This window comes from Tympanuchus pallidicinctus, unplaced genomic scaffold (genome assembly GCF_026119805.1).
Source record: "Tympanuchus pallidicinctus isolate F22 unplaced genomic scaffold, pur_lepc_1.0 scaffold13, whole genome shotgun sequence".
NCBI classification, from domain to species: Eukaryota; Metazoa; Chordata; class Aves; order Galliformes; family Phasianidae; genus Tympanuchus; species Tympanuchus pallidicinctus.
In genome coordinates, this window is record NW_026294648.1 from 12,327,269 (window position 1) to 12,348,250 (window position 20,982).

Consider the following 20,982-nt stretch of genomic DNA (forward strand, 5'->3'; position numbering starts at 1 on the left):
ACTTAATATTCTGAACAATGTATTAATTTTAATACGGCTTTCTCATTTTGGGTTGTTTTTACTTCTTGTTATTTTTACTTAACTTTCAGTCAGTTGGGAACCATGCCTGTAACTGACCACAAGACTGTGCATTTAACATGTATCTGTCATTGCAAAAATAAAACCACAAAAATCCAGCATTGCTGTTTTATAAAGCTAAAGATAAAATACTGTCCAAATTTCATACTCATTTACAGTGAAGAAAGGTCATATAAAATTTCTCACTCAGAGGATTCAGGACAATGGAGGATTAGGTCTGTTGTTCCAGGATTTATATTTATCATACATAGGAAACAGTTTTGTATTTTTTTTAATTTGATATTCAGCACTCCACGCGTCTTCCTCCATCCCTGCCCATATGTCTTTTGTCTAACATCAGTTGCATGACACCTCCTCATTTTGCTATATATCAAAAGCTTCTTTGTTTGAAGAAACTCTTTTGTTATTTTCTTTGTATGTCATTTATAATTTTTATTAATTATTTTATCTGTGATTTACATATTTCCAGCGGGTAAATTTTCTTTGTATAATCAGTGTTTGTCTAAAAATGAGAACAAATGTCTTTTCACTTCCCCTTTAAAAAATATTCATCATTGGGGGCTTTTCATTTCTCTGTATTTTAATCTACAGTGTCTCTTAGCATCCAGTGAATGAGCAGAAGTGGCATTTTTGTTTTTCTTCTTTTCATGTTTATTTGAAATTATTATTTGCTGAAGAAAGAGAAATGGATGATTGTTTCAAGATGCTGTCAGAACAGACTCTCTGGGCTGACCGGTGTCAGTCTGGCTGAGTGTACTGAGCAGCCTGAGTTGCTCAGTACTGCTGCACCAGAATTGAGCACAGACATTTTGAAGGACGTGAAAAGTTTGATGTTTGCTTTCTGACTTCCACTTCACTAATACTGAAATGCAGCATTTGTTCTCAACGATATAGAGAAGGAAGGAGAAGTTGCTGCATTAGTATAGTCAGCCTGTAAGTACTGCGTATTCTTACCTGGAAAATTCTGTTTGGTTCAGTCAACAAGTTTTATGTGACATCTTCTTTCCTTCTTACTGCTCCCTTTGAGATAAGTTTAGAATAATAAAGAAAAGAAGGATATATTTTACTTTGGCAAGCGAAGCTGCCTATCTCTGTGTATACAGATAGTAATAGCTTTGCATTCTTGTAATAGTGGTGTTGTATCTTTACTTAGGTACAATGGGAATAACAGAAATATTTAAAGTATTGAGGGAGGAAGAGATTTTTATTTCCCTACTTCAGAAAAAGACCATTTAAATCATCTTTATTTGGTTTTTCTGGTCGATAGTGTTTTAGTTTACACAGAATAAACTGTAATTGCATTTGCACAATCAAATATTCTGTGAAAATAAAAAACTTTAGACTAAGATCTTTTCTGTTTGTTTTGGTTTTTTTTGTAGTAAGCCTCACACTAGAATTGCTCCTATAGAAGTCACATTGAGTGAGTTCAGACCTCTCATTTTAGTTACACTACATAGGGTGCTGGAATCTGAACAGTAAAATGTGACCTGAAAAGGTCTAAGGAGCACTGTCATGTGAGAGTGTTTCTTATAGTTAGGATTTTGAACTTACGCCAACAAGTCTACCACAGTACTCATGAGATAATTGAATGTATATTTCTGAAACACACAAATAATGTGTATTACAGAAGATCACAGAAGACTTGCTTTTAGAAAATTGTCTTTTATAAGTGAAGTTGTTCTCAGTCTGCTGTGTATAGATAAAGTGCATATATGCATTTCATAATACATTAATAAAAGTGGCTACTGTGTCTGATTTCACTGCCATATATTATTTTACTGAAAGTGGGCTTGGTGTAAGACAAACAGCAATTCAGTGTAAAGACTTCAGAAATCTAGTGATGATAATTTCCTGTGTTTTTGCCTTTCCAAATGCTTATTTGCAAATTTCTTCTGTTAAATGAGATAAGAAAATCCCTCAGATTCCATCAGAATGATGCTCTAATGATTCTTATCTTAATAAATTGAGCTTTTAGAAATAGTTATTCCTGGAATACATTCTGTGAAAGAATTAAAGCAGTGCCCCTTAATAATCAATCTGCCTCTTACTTTATTGTGTAAGAGCTCGGTGTACAAAATAGTAGCTTCTCTGATAGTGTTTTTCTTAATCCTTTGTGATGTATATCTTTCTAAAAAATAACAAAAAACATGTTTTTGCACTGTCTTCTAAAACTGTGTGGAGTTTTCAGAAAAGAGCAGGACTTATGCAGTGTGTTGTCTAGTAAGAATATCCTCTGCAATATAGTAATCTATTTTATCAAAGTGCTTAACAAGAATATATTACAATTTCATGTAGCACACCCAAAATGTTTGAATTTTGGAACGGTTCAGGAACTCTGAGGTGTGTTAAAGACAGAGCAAGCATGTGTGAATATGTACCTGTTTGAAAGGTGTCTTTTGTCAAATTCTTGTATTCTGTATTATGAAATCTGCGTGCAGTGCTTTGTTACTTTGTGACAAGTTTTCTTCCCAATCTTATCAAAGATCTTTGTCTCTCATCTAGGCAAAATTGAGGGAGATAGGTTGTCTGCTGCTTTAGAAATGACTTTTTGGCACTTTTAAAAAAAGAATGATGATGCTTTCAGAGGAGTGATGTTAATAACAGTTCTTTACGTGCTAATACAGAAGGTCTGTGTTGAAAAATTTTTCAAGAACAAGGCTTATTAGCAGAAAGGTACGTGCATAAACTAAGTTAATCCTGTAATTATGGAACATTTCATTTCATGTGGAGTGTTTTGGAATTTCTTTTTTCTTTTCCACCTGCCCTGCCCGAGGGGGAAAAGCAATTTTTCCTCCAGTAATTCATGAATAACAGAAATTAAATGATGAAATATGGAAAGCATCAGGAAAATTATTTGAGAAACTGTATGTGTCAGAGTTAAACTTTAAACTAGAAGGTGAGAATATACTCAGACCTAGGTACAACACTGTAGGAGACATTCAGAAAGTCAAGTGAAGACACCTCACAGAATTAAGTTCAGACATCCTTAACACCACCCTAGCACCCATCTGTAGTGTTCTTCAGTATTTCTGAAATACTGTTCCTGCCTTGCCCATTATTTAAAAGACTCAAGTCTAACCTGATCCTTCTGCATTCTCCATTCTCACCTCATTTAAAAAACCTATGGACAGCACGGCTTTTATTTCTACTTGTGTTCACTGTATTATCTTCTAAGGTCTAGTTAACTGTCTTCAATCGGAATAGCAATCACATTTTGCAGCAGTGTGGGCAGCTGGTGCCACTCTTGTGCTGGGTGCAGTGGGAGGAGCTGGGCTCTGTCTTTGCTGTCTGCCTCGCCTCAGAGCAGATTTCTGATCTGAGTATGGTCAGGATATAGCAGATGCACCACAGTGCTTCTCAGCCTTCCTGCTTTTCACTCTAGCCACCAAAAGATCTACCATAAATACAGAGGCACTTAAATGTCAGGGAAGTTCTGGTGGCATCATGCCATGGGCTTCTTTCCCTCCTTCCAGGAGGACAGTGTAGCAGACAGAATTATATAGGTCAGCAAGAGAAGTAATTTCATACTGTCATTCTTTATTATGTTTGGCTGAAAAAAAAAAAAAAGTTAAAATTTTATAATCCTTCCTGAAGTAGAATGTTTATTACCTTGACAGCAAACACTATTAGCACAGCTAAGTGAATAATATCAAAATAGTTTCTTTCTTGTAACTTTCGGAGGCATTCCTGATATAGGGTGAGGGTAAGGTTTGTGTCTGTGGATAGTAGACTTGCCATTGGAAGAAGTAAATAAGTATTTTCCTGGTGCTTATCTTAATGGAAAGCTGATGTGCATAGTTGTCCAGGGGAAGGAGCTACAGAGGCAGACAGGCACCGGTTTATTTTGGTTGACGAGAGTGTAATAGAACTTTAAATTGATTTTACTATCATAATATTGAGATTTCAAACTCCCAACTAAATAACAAAGGACAGGAGAATGTGATTACAGAAGTTTATGCTTACAAAAAGACTGGTATATACTTTTTCTGCTGGTATAGCCTGCAGGCATTCCTGACTTCAGCAGGGTGATGGCTCCATCCTGCATCTATCTGCTGGAGAAGAAGATGGATGTATATTGCCTGTACTTAGCCTTGGTGACTCCTATATGATTTTCCCTTCTCCTCTCTGTTTTAAAAGTTACACTGTGTATATTCAATCCGAATTCTGGGTCCCAGGTTAGGAAACACGCTGAATAATTTACACAGACTAGATAAGAGAAAAAACTTCCAAACACACACACAGACACATACATCTATATGTACGTATGTATATATATTTCTTGAGAGATTTTGCCTAGAACAGACACACCATAAATACTTTGCTACCTGAAATCTGAAGTCTGCTTATTTTACTTCATATACTGAGAACTACAATAGGCACTAGAAAAATCAAACACTTTTTAAAGACAAATAGTCGCAGCTGGGGATAAGGAATATAAATAGGATGACATCAAATGAAAAAAGCTGATGATCCAACAAGGCTTCTATACATCATGTTGTCTCTAATGTCAAGAGAATTGCAGATTAGTCCTGCTGTTCTTCATGAGTAAGCCTATTTATCAACTTTCTGGAAAAATCTAATTTAAGGTGGCACATCTTCCTTAGTTCTGCCACACTTCAAAGCTTAAAGTGCAGAAGTTTGTCAGCCATTCTCTCTGGCTGTAATTGGCATGTGAGATTCTCATTCAGGCCTTTCTCCACCCGCTAGGCCCTAGCCAGTCCTGGCTGCCTGTGATAATGTAATTTTAGTTTGCTTGATTAGTAAAGTAAAAAACCTAGGAAGTCTTAGCATTTAACACCTTTATCCAATTCAGACTTAATGTTGAGAGAGAAAGCAATTTAAATTGCAAATATTTGCTATAAGAAGCTGGATTTCTGTAATGTTCAACTTAGTCACAGCATAGATCAAGAGGATGACAGGCCCAAGGAAGAAAAAAAACAACATTTGGACAAGGTGGATGCTGGCAGAGGTTATGCTGTATTTTCTGGATAACCCACAGAAAGAGAAATACTTTTTCCAAAGGATATCACAGGAAATGTCTGGAAAAAATATACACTAACATAAAAATTTGTACTCTTGCTACTATGTATTACATTTTTAACATGATGCTTTATATCTGAGTCAGGAAACAGACTTGTGTACATTTATATTTACTCTTTAAAAGCTAAGTAGAGTCCAGGCAGCTAAAACAAGTTGTTTGATACTACGCTTTTTTTTTCACATTTCACTTGATGACAGAATACCTTAACATATAATGTCACGTTAGTTTTATATATGTAAATACTTTCAAGTCAAAACATGCAGTGTGAGCATATTTTATCAGCTATTTCCACTGAGATTTTTACATGTACGATCTAAAAAACTGTTTCATGTTGATAAAAATTTAAAGTAACTTTACTCTGTTAGGATTATCTGAATTTGTGAGAATACATTTGTTCTTACAGTCAGCAGGAATTGCAGCAATTAAGAAATTCTTAATTTTTCTGATACTGTGGAAGGTTGTTTTAGAATGTTAGCGAAGGAGAGCAAGATAAAACAGATGTGAAACAATGTCTAATTGTTACTTAAATGTAATGAATTCAGTTGAAAAATGAAGTCTTGAGTAGCATAATACAGATAGGAAGTTTTCTTATGCATTGCAGAATGCTGATGTTCTTACTGAGAGCTTTAGGATAAATCCGAGTAATTCCTGTGTGCGACATTTTGAAAAGCCCAGAGCTGTGAATATCACACCTGATTGCTTTTAAGTCAAAAGCTTTCATGTGCAGGAAATAATGCTTCAATTAAAAAGGGAGAGAAAGGGGAAGTTATTTGACTTTGCTCTATTGCGTTCAAAATCATGTACAGAAAATGAAAATGAGAGCAAATTCAGTAGGCTGCAGATTCAGAACAGACTAAAATATTTGTATCAGCTGTTCGTAGGATTGTTAGGTCACAAGTGTGATGACATTACTGCGTCAAGTTTTTGAACACAATGGTTTCATTCTCTTGATTATTGAAGTTTTTCTGTCAGTCGTCACCAAATACTTTTATTTCTTCTCACTTCAACTTTGTCAGCACCTAGTGCCTAAAATATCTAAATTCTCTCTCCCATTTGTAGCAGTACAATCGTGAAGATAGTGTGTAATGTTACAAATACTGACAGCAGGTAGAAAGATTTTCTACCCCTTACTGTTCTGACATTGCTTTGTTCTCTTCCATATGGAGTGTATTTGATTTACAATTAAAAGTATATATGTGCACTTGTAAGATTAGTGAGCATTTTAATTTTTAATACCACATACAGTATCTGACATTTCACAGGGGATTCAGAGGAAATCCTTTCTCCTTGCATAAAACCAATAAGGATGCATTTACCCTAAAATTGCCCTTGAAAGAGATACTTTTTCTAGTAATGTTTGGAATAATTTCTCCCCAGTGACATCTTCTTTCCTGTAAGATGTTGAAATATAGATCTGGCTTTGGCTTATGGTTGGGTTTCTTGACAGAGCCACTAAGAAAAGGAATTTGCCATGTGAAAATTCCCCATGTATGGATTTGCTAGCTGTATAAAAAGCATTGTTCTTGTACGGATGACCTCCTTGTGCAGAATGATAGTTTTATCCTTCTCTACATCATTATGTTTGCTGTACAAAAATCCTGCTGTGCTACATCATAATAACATGTAATCTTCTTGCTCAGTTTAGCTGAGATTTAAGGAGCCGCTGCTCATGGAAGCAGTTTTCTAAAGTCTGATCTATAATTTACCCGAATCAACCAGGCAAAAGAGCAAGAGGCTTTATAAGAGGGATACAGCCCTTAAAACTCTTAAATGAAGATTAGTTTAAAGTTTTACAATCCGATACAGAACCATCTGGCAAATCTCATGTCAGGCTTTGTTAAACCTCTGAGCTCTCCTAGTAGCTGCACCACTCTTCCCTCCCCCCCCCCCCATCCCCACAGCTGGCCCTGGTCTCCCATCCCCCAACTCCCACCAGACACTTGCTGTGCCTGAGGGCACCTTTCAGCAAAAGGAGGTCAGAAGTGCAGGAGGAGCCGCTTCTTCTAGAGTAGTAGTGTAACAGCTCTAAATGATGGAGGCTGCGCAGCACCTCTGGAAATCCTGCCCTTATAATTGCTGCCTGACTGTATATGCACTAAGTGATTTATTGCATCTTTGAAGAGGTAATTGCAAGATAAAGCTGCCTGTTGGCAGAACCATTACAGACTTGCTGGGTTAAATTGTTGCAGTTGAGGCCAAGGAATCACTGGAGGACATGCTGCAACATCACAAGGCATTCTGGTACTTCCAGCAAGGGAGTTGTGGTTGCTGCAGCCAAAGCAGTATTGTGTAAATGGTGATGCCAGGTGGCTGTTTGGCATGGATAGCCAGTTGTTCTCATCGTTCCTAAATCACATTTCAGGGGTCTAGACTGTGGGTTCCCTACTGACAACTCCACAAAGGGTTTAATCTGTGAGCTCTAAATTGTCTTTTTGTTCTTTGGCAAAAGGCAGAACTGATCTGTTTCTCAAATAGAAAACAAAAGCGTTCCCATATGAATCTCTTCTAACATCTTGATTTCAGCTATCCTAATGGCTTTCCCATAGGAAAACTTACTTTATACAGATTTATTTTCATATTTATCTAAAGCTTGGAGGTATGGAAAAAAATCTTGCTTTTTTTTTTTTCTTTTTTTTTTTTTTTTCTTTTTCCCCAGCAGTCTGTTACATAAAATTAACCTTTTTTCACTGAAAGTGATCACCTTTCACCTGAGGGATTGCAGAAGCAGACTGCAGGAATCCAATTACCTGAAATCAACTTAAAGGCAAGAAGGAGGCATTGTTCATGGAGATAATCTCTTTCTCAGGCTATAGAGATTCTCTGGCTCAGTGTGATGATAAAGATGTTCTCTCTGGACAGTGAAATTAGTACACATGATTTTGTAATTATAGCATGGGATACAAAAACAATAAATGCTGCAGGTCTAAAAAGTATAATTTTTGACTGTTTAAAAATAAGTGCAAAAGACAAAAGCAGACCCAAACAAACAGATGCAATCCTGGCCAGACTTCGTACTAATATACTGCTTACAAAATGTCTTTTGCTGTTTGTTTCCTAAATCTCACTTTAAGCAATACAGTATTTTGGCTTGAAAGACAATTCAATAAAGTCCTTTTTCTTTTTTTTCTCCTTCTTGTATAGTGTGGAGTGGAACACTTTCGAGTCAGACAATCTTAATGCTGCCATAGCAATTTTGTAAGGCACCAGAGAAAAATGCATCATATTATCTTTGGATTTCATTCTGCTTTTGCTTCTCACAGCAATCAATAACCATTAGTATTATTGGTGGTAATATCCTTCTAGATAATTTTAGGGCTTTTCCAGAAATCAAAATACATAAAACAAAATTGTCACATCGTAACTTTTTCTCTTCTTCTTAACTTTAATAAATCTTGATTTCCTTTGAGGAAAAGCAAAAACCCGCCAATAGGGAGGTGGGATGAAAAGGCGATGACTCCTAGCTGAACAAATCCAGTATTTAGTACTGGAATAGAGAGCTTAAGGGCCAGAACAAATTGCCTTTGTGGTCTGGAAAAGTGATAGTCGTTGAAAAATTGGTCATACCCATGGGTCAAGTTACTGTATATTTTTATGATTACTTTAATAGCCCAGCTCATGAAGCTCAGGCCAACCAGTTGAACATAATTTCACAAAAAGGGGGGAACTTTCCCACGGTTTCAGAGTATGAGTTCTGCATTAAAGGCTGCTAGAGCTCGGGAGCCCGGCCAGAGGAAGCCAAGAGCCAGCACTGTGGCTCAGCAGAAGATGAGCGTGGGCAGCCACCAGCCTCCAACAGCTCCCAGCACTGATGCCAGTGCAAGTGGGCAGCTTGCTCTGTTGGTTGGCTGCAATGCACTGTGGAGAGAGAGGCAAAAGGGAGAGCTTGACAGGTAGCTGTCAGACAGGGTCACAGGGAATGGGTATTCCTCAGTCAGCCATATCTCCTCTTCCTGACCTGCCTCTCCAAGTCACAGGGAGCAGTCTTAGGGCAGAGAGCTGAGCCTGCTCAGGAAATAGGCTGAGCAGATGAGCAGTATTTTGTTATGGATCAGCCTAACCTGAACTACCTGGAGCTGAGTAGTGTTGGGACAGGATGCTCTCAGAAGGGAGATCTCTGCATATGCAATTGTGGTAAGATTAGTTTGAATAGTCTCAATTGCACAAGGGATTTCCCCCTTATATTTCAGAATGGAGATAGCAGTGTGGCAACTTAAAGATAAAAATGAAACCTGACTTAAAAATGATGACTTTAGTAACTATTAGAATCCATTTTACAATTTATTTTCTCTTGTAGATTTTGGAAGTGTCCTGCCAAACTGTCATAAGTAATTATATGTTTATTAACTCATTGCACCTAATAAACAACAGGAAATTTTCATGATGAATTTCATTTTTGCCTAAAAAAAATTGATGACTACTTTGATTAAATACTAAAGTTTTGTTTTGCTGTTACACTAGACAGAAAATTCCAAATATCAGCAAAATGCTTTACTCCCAGTAATTTCAGTATTTCAAACCTTTGTGCTGGACTTTATTGATTGCTGACATAGTAGTTCAGAGTACTTTCTAGGGGGTCGGGCAGAAGATGATGGATGTCACTTCTTAAATGAGAAAACACCTGAAAGCTGTACTTTCTGTGGGTAGGCAGGATTGTCCGGGCTTGGGGAATAGCTGCTAGAAATAGTGCATTTTCCACTGGGATCTCCAAGATAAAGGAAACTTTTGAAGTCAGTAAAAGCTCGGTGTTTTTTCTGCTTTGACTGCTGCCTGCACCAGAACAACTGTATAAGACAGAACAGTGGGAACTGAATCAGTTGTCCAGAAATGCCCTGTGTTTGTGGGGTCGTTGGCTGTACCAGAACTGACAGGCATTTCATCAGAAATGGAGGGAACCTCATTTATTCTAGAAGTCTCACCTGCCTGCTGGAAAGAATCTAATCTGTGCATGTACAAGAGCTAAGGGAGCTCTAATGGCACTGCTGAAACCATAATATAATATCCAGGTTGAAATCATTCCATCTTTATCTCATTATGACTACAATTTTCTTCTATGTGCGAAACTTAAATGTCAAATTGAGGAAGTAGAGAGAACGTAAACAAAAGACTGTGGGCATATTCCTATTGTTTCTTTAGAGAAATTGTACAAACTGCAGAAACTTGTAGGATGATGCTCCAAGCAAAATGGGGGGATAAAGTCTTCCAAAAGCTCCCTGCCTTTAGTAAAGAGCTTTTTATCTGTGTTGGAAGAAAGATGCTCACAGGAGTATTGTCTATCATTACCACATTCCTCTTCTCTTAAAAATAAAAAATAAAAATAAAAAAAATAAAAAAGGAATAGAGAACTTGTGGATAAGTGTATCTCAGCATGCTGTAAGTAGGCAGCATATAGACTAGAAGTACAATTGCTGGTTCAGAACAGTTATTTGCACAATCTTAGTTTTGTAACATGCTGAGCTTGAAGTTGCAGCAGATGTGCTGCTTGTAAGCAGTCCAAGTGCTGGTATTTGAGAGCTACCTTGCGTGCAGTCACAGCTCACAGAGATATTGTGTGTCTTTTTTATTCTGCAATTAAAAAAAAAAAAAAAAGTCAGTGACTTCTAGGTTCTTCAGTACTTTTTTTAAGCTTTCTTCCATGTGTTACAGCATGCAGAATAACTAGTAGTTGCCCCAAGATCTGCTCAGTGTGTCACTCTCTTAGTATTATGTCACTGATGCTCCTCTTTGGAGGGGGAAAGGTACTCATGGTTTCTGGGTAGTGGGAGCAGTAGCTAGCAAATGAGTAACCCAAGATGCTAATCAATGGGAAGCTCAGCATTAAGATGTGACTCAGTCATCATACCTAAAAGGCAGAGTTTTAAAATGATACTCCAAAGTTTTGAGTGCTGTCTCACCCAAATGTACTTTCGTATCCTTTATGCTTTATGATCTCATACACATTGTTTTTGCTTTTTGTTTTTCCTCTGCTCTGTAACACTAATTGGATCAATGTTGTATAAAAAAAAATGATGTGAAATTCAAAGGAAAATTACTTGTAAAGAAATACTCAGATTTTTAATGTCACTTCCTGACAGGTTATCCCATATGGAGTTATTACGGTATCTTAGTACCACAATTGATATGTTTAATAATTTTCAGTATGTGTTTGGGTCCTTTTGATGCTTGATTACTACATTTAAAGAAAGATTACAAGGTAGAATACAGTTGCTTTTGAACATATGGAAAACACAGCCTTCCCTTTCGAGATGCATTCATTTTAACTCTTTTTAGCGTTCACTGTATCTGTGGTTATTTCTTTTTTTTTTTAAATGCATTTATTGTTCTATTTCAAGAATGAATCATAATCAGTTGCCACCCCAAAATATAGCAACAAAAATGGTACAAATGATTGTCTGTAATCTATTATTACAGGCAATCTAACCTGCCAAAACAAAATTTCCATTTAATAAGGTGTTTTTTTGAAATGAGCCTTGTGAATGTTCCATGCTAACTGAAGTTGTTCACAAGTTCTGTATTTCAAAAAATTGTTTTATTTCAAGAGATCATATTTTACTGCATATGACAGAAAATCCAATGGCATATGACTTCCACTTTGACAGTCTTTGCAGTCTCCACTGGCATTTAGATCTCTCTAATATGATATCCAGATAAGATGATATTTATATTGCATATTGTTCAAAGGCCTTGTCCAAAGAGTAACATGATAGAGGTACTGTATTTCAGAAAGAGGAAGATTCTGGCACCTAATTACAGCATATATCAACAGAAGATCTGTTTTGTCAAAACCATTGTTTTCATTTTACAACCTAAAGGAATTAGGCAGAAAAAAATGAAGGAGACTTGTTTGTATCTCTGCAGCAGAGCTTCTTCCTTTGGAAATTCATATGGAGAAAATTAAAAGGAGCTGGCATCCTATTCAGTACTTAGTCCCAGTGCTTACTACTCTCATGTATTTATTTCTGAAGCAGAACAATTACAGAAAATAACAATTATTTGCAGCATGTTTCACTAATATTAAAAAATGGAAGCGAAAGTGTGAAGGGTCAGCAAATCTAATTCTCTGAAGACTATTTTAATCTGTTTGATTACACAGACACTTGCTTTGAGGCAGTCAATCTTGAAAAATTCCAGGGTAGTGAAAAGCTGGAGAACACAAGTGATTCTCTTGTAAATTCTGCTGCTGGACCTCACTGTGATGGCAAATAATTTCAGGCTTTTGTTTGAGGTTTTTCACTTGCACACACAGATGGAGGTGTGCACCCTCACATCTGGAAGGTTAAAGCCACTCTATGAAAGCTAGATTACTTGCAGCAAAAATATCCAACCTGCAGTCTACTCTAAATGCATGCAGTCATCATATATTTTGATTATTTTGTATGAATTTTGTGCATGAGTATTGTTTTATTCCCTCAAGGGAAATTAATGCTGAATACTGATAGAGTGGTTGCACGTATAACCTGAAGCATACTTTTCTCTCCTTAAAGCACACAAAAGAAATGGGAAGGCCACAAACTCCTTTAAAAGAATCAACGCTGGAGCCATGGACTCAGCCACAGGTAGGGTGGAATGATTTTTCTCATAATGCTTTTTTTCTAATGGTGGTTTTTCTGAGTCTTAATAGAATCAATCTAAGGCTCTAAAGAAACATTGCTTTTAGGGTAGCTCTGTGGTTCTTGCCATCATATGTCAAAATGATTTGTTTTGTTGTTTGGCTATCTGGATGATTGCTAGTGTTTTTTAGTTAAACTCTCAGGATCTGATTCAGCTTTTTTCTAGTGTAGAAATGCCACAATTATCTTTCCTTCAGCTTGTGTTCCTGACATGCTTGAAAGACTGCAAAACCTTACGAAGCCAAACCACTTTCTGAATGGAGTGTCAAGAAACTGTGAGCGTCTTCTGGCATGGAAATGGAATTTGTGGAGTGTTATTTTGAAAGGAAGGTTTGAGGTTCAGCCTATTGTGTAATAGGATTTCTCTGAAAAGGAAGCAATACTTAATTACACAAAAAAGATAAAGAAAAGGAGAGATTAATGTGCAGCACTTCCGTTTCTTTACACAGAGGGGTTTGGATTTTTTGGTCTTGCATTTCTGTATTTTCTGTAGCAAATCATTGTAAATTTCTGACATGCGGAAGTTCAGATGAATTTTTGCTGTTTATTCCCTGTGTATCAGTGCACTGTACTGCATTTTGTAATATGTGGCTTCTGAGTGATGGGAGGGAAGGCAAGAGACAGTTCATTGTGCAGATGAAACCAGATGTTGTTCTGGGAAAAGCTTTGGGTCCTAAAAGAGAAGGAGATAGAGCAGGGATAGAGATGAAGTGGGGAGTTGGAAGGCCCCACCTGGAAAACCAGATTGCTTCTAAATTCCCAGGGGAAGAGAGCTGCTGCTTTTATGGATGTGGGGGCATTTTTTCCTTCAGCAGCAGGTTTGTAATTTGTTTGGTACAGTGCTTCTTCTTGACACAAGAACCTTCCTCGACTCTGCAGTGCTCACTTGTTGCTAAAGGTAGCAGTGAATCTATATGTGTAATGTCAAAGTTGAGAATTTACTGGCAGAGATTGAGAGAACCAGGAAGAGGTAGAAACCTTTGCTCTGTAATTACAGCATTACTGTAGTCTAGAGCAGGCTCTGCCTTGTATTTTTAAGCTGTAAGCAATACACCCAAACAAAAATTCTCTTGTTTAGTTTTAAAAACTTAGGAATCATAGAATCACCAAGGTTGGAGAAAACCTTCAAGATCATCCTGTCCAACAGTCCACCTACCACCAGTATTTCCCCAGTAAGGAATGTCCCTTAGTACAACATCTAAACATTTCTGTAACACCTCCAGAAATGGTAACTCAACCACCTCCCTGGGCAGTCCATTCCAATGCCTCACAACTCTTCAGGAGAATAAATTTTTCCTGATATCCAGCCTGAACTTCCCTTGGCACAACTTGAGGCTGTTCACTCTCATGCTATCACTAGTTATGCAGGAGAAGACGCCAACCGCCACCTCACCACAACCTCCCTTCATGCAGTTGTAGAGAGTGATAAGATCTTCTCTTATCTCCCCTTCTCTTCTGCAGACTGAACAATCACAGTTCCTTATAAGATCCCTCACCAGCCTCCTTGCCCTCTCTGGATGTGCTCCACAGCTTTGACATCTATACTGTAGTGAGGGACCTAAAACTGGACGTAATACTCCAGATGTACTCTACTTACCAGAGCAGAGTACAGGAGAAAGATTACCTCCTGCTCCTGCCGGCAGCACTGTTCCTGCTACAAGCCAGGATGCCCTTGGGCTTCTTGGCCACTTGGGCTTACTGGTGGCTCATGGCAGCGTAGCCAAGAGTCGATCAACAGCCTCAGGTCCATTTCTTCCATAATTTACATTAATTTAATTTACATAGATACATGATCTAGAGCTTAGGCTTGTTTTAGAGGCTAGTTGACTCCAAAAGCATGTGACAAACAGTGTAGGGATTTGGAAATAGAAAGAACCATGCGTCTTTACTATTGCTTATTTTGTTCATGCTTTAGTATGTTTGCTTTAAAATTAATTGTGATGCTAACTGTGCAGGCTTTGGTGGGATGACCTGTACAGCTGATTCCAATTTGGTAGCATTGCTGGTAGTTCATTAAAGGTAAGTTCTTCGCTGTAATCACACGAGGTATTTGTGCCTCTCTCCATGCAGAAAGAAGGCTATTATGTGCAGTCACAGAAACTTTGTACTGCAGGGAAATCCCTCAAATGTTACTCTCCTCTACTACTTCCTTACTATGGAAGTTGTTACTGTGCCTACATACAGCATGCACCCAACCTGTTTCTAGGTACTGCATAGCCAAAATTCCATGGCCAAGACTCCAAGCGCCTCTATTCAGACAGTTGCTAATCACAATCATTAGGAGTGCATTGATCTGTGTCTGCAATCAATAATGTTTATGCACAGGACCGCAGGAGCTTGCAATGGTCTATAGTTGCTAATAGGCAGTAGCTTCTTATGTGCAGGCACGAAAATATTGAGGAAAGTGTTTTGTTAAAGCAGTTACTGGTGAACAGCTAATGAATCGTTATGGAAGGATAGCAGATTCCTCCTGCTCCCTTGCTTGCACAAAGTGCTGCAGGGAGGCGAAGATCCTGATGTTGGGGCTGAATTTCAGCTTGTTGGTACTCAAGGGAGAAGCTGAGTTTCTGAGCTGTGAGGATTTTGGAAGCAGTGTGATGCAATGATCACGGTGTGCTGTGGTTTGGTGCATGAATGTGGGTGAGAGAGGTGATCTTTTGCAGCCTGTTCTCCAGTGGGTTGTGCAACTGCTGCCTGTGTTGGTGAAGAAATATTCTGTTGGACTGTAGCAGTGCAAAAAACAATATTTGTTTTTCCATGTTCTTTCACTGTGTTACATGATCACTTCTGAAAACTGTGTTTGCCACTGCTCTGCTTAATAGGTACGTGGATTAAAACATGAACTGCTTTTGTCATTCCTGTTCATTTTTGGAAAAAAAAATCCTGCCTTTTAAAAAAGTACGCTCAAAGAAGCTAACACCCATATGCCTTTGTGTTTCATGGAGAGAAGAAATGTAATCAACAAAATCAAAAACTGCTGGAGCCATTATTGTTGCACAAAATTAAATTAGTTGTTAATTCTTTCACGGATGTAATTCTGGCCCTTGCAAATCCCTCCTTAGATATTTTGTATAAAGTGAGTAAAAATTCATGGCATGAATAAAAGCTTTGTCTATTTTATGAGCGACAGGCAAATGTTCCAAATGGTACTCATAAAGCAAATGGTTCCCAGCTCTAAAAGGAGGAGGAATATATTTAAAAGCCACCAGAATGAGTCGTGAGTAAAACCAACTCCTATTTACAAGATGGTATTCTTTACATGAAAGTTTTTTGATTTTTATTTCTTCCCTCCCCACCCCCCAAGGGAAGGACTCACTACTTTTGTCTACTTAATAATAACAGTAAAAAATCATTACATTTTCTTGGGCTATTTACTGCATTTTCTATGTTCAGAGTTGCTGTGGGATATGTTTTATCAACAGAGTGAGTGAAAAAAAAATAGCTGAGAGCACAGCTTCGGTGTTCAGGGCCAAACAGTCAGTGAAGCAGAAAGCACCACATCTGTCCCCTAATACCAAGAGGTGAGAAGCTGATCCATATTAGGGGTTGGACAATTTCACGCAGAGTCTGACAGAAACAAACACAGTGCTTTCTGCGTGGAAGGAGGGAAGGCTGCGTGTTTCATGCTCTGTCATGGTTGTTTTTCTTTATTTGCTCAAGGATTCATCTCAGATGTAGCTGCTTAGTTGAAAAAAATTTGGAACTGAACTGCTCAAAATGAAGAACTATGGTGCTTTGTCAGATTGACTTCTTTAGGGTAGGGGTTTTTTGTTTGCTTATGTTTTGGGTTTGGTTTCTTCTTTTTTTTTTTAATAAATTCTTAGAGCAATGTGTCATTGCCGAAATGGCAGTTCTTTTTCAAGGCCATGCCCTTTAACTTGTGTTTTTGTGCATCTTTTTCTGTGAACTCAGTGAATGGAAACTGATGTCCCTACCTGAAAAGTGCGAAACTCATTGTAATAAATGTAGGACAAACCCTTTGCACATAAAGAATGTGTGCTAGTAGTTGACCAAATAGACTTGTCATTGGTTTACAAGCTTTATTTAAATGCTAAGTACCATGTATTCCTCTGGTTATATTTTTGCCATTAAACATTTAGCTGATAAACACTGCCAAGGCTGTTTACAGCTACTGCAGTTGAGAATACCTGCTTATAGCCTCTATGATTATGGCAGTAACACAAAGGGCAATTTAACATCAAACCAATCTGTGAGGTTTAAGTTTTTGAACTTTGCAGATACTATTTTAAAATCTGAATTTTGTATGGCAAAGCTAAAAAATATAGTGATTGGGATTATTCAAATTCAGAAGCAGTTTTATGCTGACAAATTACTAATTTGATAAAACTAGAAAGAGAGAATACGGATTTACCAAAATAAAGAAAAAGAGCAATGATTAAGATTACCTGGTTTAAAACTGTTTAGTAGCAGGGTATTTTGATTTAAACTTTGTTGTTGTTGTTGTTGTTGTTGTTGTTAGATTCTTTCATGACTCTCTGTTCTGCATCTAGATAATGTCTGCAAGTGATTCCAGGAGGTGTTTCACACAGTGCAATATGAGAAGACAGTGTTACTAATGCTGGAGCTTTTCTTTACTAATTCTAACAGCTCCAGTTGCTCTTAGTGAAAAGCCAGGGTGAAGTTGCATTAATTTTCTTGGCCTAAATGTAGTGTAATTACCTTAATGAACACTTTTGTCCTCGTTCCTCATGCTCTTCCTTTTCCACAGTGCTGCATGAAAATGCAATCCATGAAGGTTTATAGTTCCCCCAGGAGTTCTCAGGGAAGGATGAATATCTGGGGATTAGAGATCTGTCAGTCTCAGGTAGCATACATCCACATGTGCCTCGTAAATAAGCACCATCCAGCACCAACATGGCTTTATTACCACCTGGTGTCTTACCGCAGCAGTGAGTGTGACCAGCAGGAGCAATAAGGTCCAGGCTCAGGGAAACATTTGTCTCTCAAAAGCAAAGGGGGAAAATGAGTTGCAACTCTGGCTTTCTAGTTTTGCTTTATCTCTCTTGGTGTGCAGTGCACATTCTTTTTTTTTTTTTTTTTCCTTTTTTGTTTCTTTTTTGAAACAATTACTTCTTGTGGAAAGGCAAAAACCCCTCAGACTGAAATCTAATTACAAATGATAGAGTGCAGTATTTTTCTGCTCAATTTTAAAGAATCACTTTATAATCTTGGAACAGTGGATAACAACATCACTAATCCAATATTTTAACAGTAAATACGTTTGATGATGGGAATTGCTACACTAATCTTATATCCCTCCACAGTATAGTTAAGAAATCCACAGGGGGTTTTACTAATCAGTTTTTGTGAAGTAAATCAAGTCATGTAATTCTCGTTCACTCTAAATGCCCTGCAACTGCCAGCAGAGCTATGTGCATTATTTTTTATTCTTTTCCCAGCTTTGTACTCCCATTTGCAGCCAAGCTTTCCCTTTCAATATGCAGAAAAGAGACTTTGGGAGAGAGGTCTCCAAGCATCCTCTGTAAGATAAGGTTTGTCTCACAGAGAGCTGGCCATGCACGATGCTACAATTCCTGCTAGGGGGGAAGGGAGTCCTGGGATAGAAGAGTTTTCCATAACCAGCGCAGTCTGACCATACGCACCGCTGCACTTCCGAGGCGTACAGTTTTGGTTACTTAGATCCTCATTTTACCGAGCAGAGTTTTTTGCAGTATGACATCTTGTGCTCCTCTTCAAAGAGACTGTCAAAACTAAATCAAAAGTTTTTCTACTTCTTTATAAACAACAGAGCATTTTACATAGGGAGAAATATTAACTATTGTGGTTAGGTATTTGAAGAGAAGCAACCAATGAGAATTCTATGCCTATTTTCTCCCACAGTTTGTGGGAACAGAATTATTCTCCATAACATCCTGGTGTGTTGTTTGCTTGGCTCACAGCTTCAACTTTTAGGATTTTAAATCAGCAAAAAATCAAAATTAAAGTAAAGCTTATTTCTGACTCAGTGTCTTTAGCCTCGATACAAATTAGTCACCTAAATATATCTACATAGCCTAGCTATACCCAAGCTATACTTAATATTTAGGAGCTGTATGCTTAAAATAATCCCGTTTTATTTGATGCCTTAATAAATTTACATATGCCTCGACTACATTTTTTTTGTTTGAATGGAACTTCAATTATAATCCTTGATTCTGACACAAAAGACAGTAATTAAAAAAGAGAGAGAGGAAGATCAGTGCAGAAAGTGTTGGTCTTCTAAATGCAATTAGAATTGCCCACAAAGCTGTTTTCGAGCACTACAGACCTGCTTTTTTGTCTTTTAAAATGGAGGCTTCACAAACTAGAAGCTAACTGATAGCAGGCAGTTGTTTTGATCTGACTTGAGTATCGATAGGGTTGAAATAGTCTTTTATTATGAAACTTGAGAGAAAAACACACTAATTTTTGCAATTTAAAAGTAATTATAGAGGGTATCCTAATAAACATTGAATCTTTCTGGTATGGGCTGGTGCAATACCTGGCTACCCAAAAGTACAAAGCTGACTTCTTGCAGCTAACAATGCTATTTCATTTTAGCTGTGACTCTAGGCTATGTTGTATGTAGTATTCCTGACATTCTATGGAAACAATGCATCCAGAAATCAGGCTGTAGTTCTAAAAGGAAGTTCATTAATTGGAAATGAGCAGTAACTATTTCTTGTCTAGTGAGCATTTTCCCTGACTGGAATAGAAGAATACCAATATAACATATATAAAATACTGTATCAATATAATGATGTGTGGTTGAATTAGGCAACTAGGGCTATTCAATTGCAAATGTAATAAGCTGATATATTTTTAAAATGTTTATCAAAAGTAAAAAATGCAGTTATTTCTAGAATTATAAATAAAAGAATACTTCTTACTGTTCCTGATTTGTATATTGTTTCTTTGCAAGAGACCAGGAGATTGTTGATTGCATTGGTTACCCCATAGCTGAAGGGCCACTGAAGTTTATCTGGAAAACTGTCCAAGATTTATGCATTTCTGAGAGCTAGTGAGAGTAGTATGTCTTGGAAAAGAGTGAGCTTTTGAATTTTTTTGATTTCTTGAAGGTTGAAAAACTTTTTTGATGACAATAAATAAAGAAGAGTAGATTTCCTTAAAGTGGTGCCTCAAAGCGTGATAGGCGATATAAATATTGTGGAGCTTTGTATTTTTTGTATGCTAGTACAAATCAAATCTAAGAAGATGGCAAAATTTGCCGTTGTATTTTGTGAAGATTAATTTAGAGATGAATGCAAATGCAAATAAAATCTAATTTATTTGAAGAACTATTCAAAATCTAAATAAGCACTTCCTCTGCCATGGAGCAGTGTTGCTTAGATAACCTGGGCAACAATAATTCTCTTTTTATTTAATTAATATAGTAGGATTAATTTGATGTGCTTTCTGTGTATATACTTATACAATTTATATATATGTAAGTATGAATATATGTATATGCATAATTTTTTTCAAGATCTATTTTTTTTGCTATAGCATTTGAATGTTGGAGGTTAGTAGCTGATGTAGCTAGAAAGTCTCTCAGAGAAAATAAGAAAAAAAAACCAGAAGATACAGAGACTTGCAAGCACTGGATTTGCATTGATTTCAGCAGGGGACACCATTATAGAGGCAGAAAAAATTCCCATTTCATTTTTAAGTTTATCTGTTTGTTTTCCACATCAGAGTACGATTCTGTGATTAAAAACTCTTGGTTTGATCTAAGCTGCTGTTCTCTTATGAGTTAATTAAAATAAATGAGAACTCAAAAGACAGTTTCCATACTTGCCTTGTTGTATTTTCAGATGTTCAGATCTGTAAAAGCAGAAAGCCTGTCACTTTATGGTTTGTATCTCTGTGGACAGACACTTGCATGTTTGTCTGTGTCAGACTGTTCCATGTACTTTCAGTTCCCAAATGTCAAAACTGCTGGGTCGAAAAGTGAGGGATAATGAAGGTTTCAGGTCCTTACTACTTTTAAATATTTAAATATTTTTAAACTCATTCACTCAGACACTGAAGAACATCTTTTCCTTTTTCACCCACTGCAGCAGCAATGTTCTGTGTCTAGTTTCTTTGGCTCACACTGCTAAATCTTTTCCTTCCTCTTGCTTGTCACAAGTCTGAATTGTTGTTACAGACTTGAACAGCGGTGGAAATGGGGAAAGAGTTGTTAACAAGGGAAGGGAGCTCAGCTGCAGAGCATTACCCACAAGTGCAGTCACTGTGCATGAAAACAGGTAACCC

The 20,982-nt window shown here is 37.3% G+C and overlaps 1 protein-coding gene across 2 annotated transcripts in view; it reads left to right on the forward strand.

Annotated features, from left to right (window-relative positions):
- PCDH11X (protocadherin 11 X-linked) overlaps window positions 1-20,982 on the forward strand; it is a 389,820-nt gene that overhangs the window by 137,697 nt on the left and 231,141 nt on the right. For both annotated transcript variants that reach the window (XM_052673093.1, XM_052673091.1), the window contains exon 4: window positions 12,601-12,672. In XM_052673093.1, the coding sequence (XP_052529053.1) occupies window positions 12,601-12,672 (72 nt within the window). The remainder of the gene's footprint in view (window positions 1-12,600; window positions 12,673-20,982) is intronic.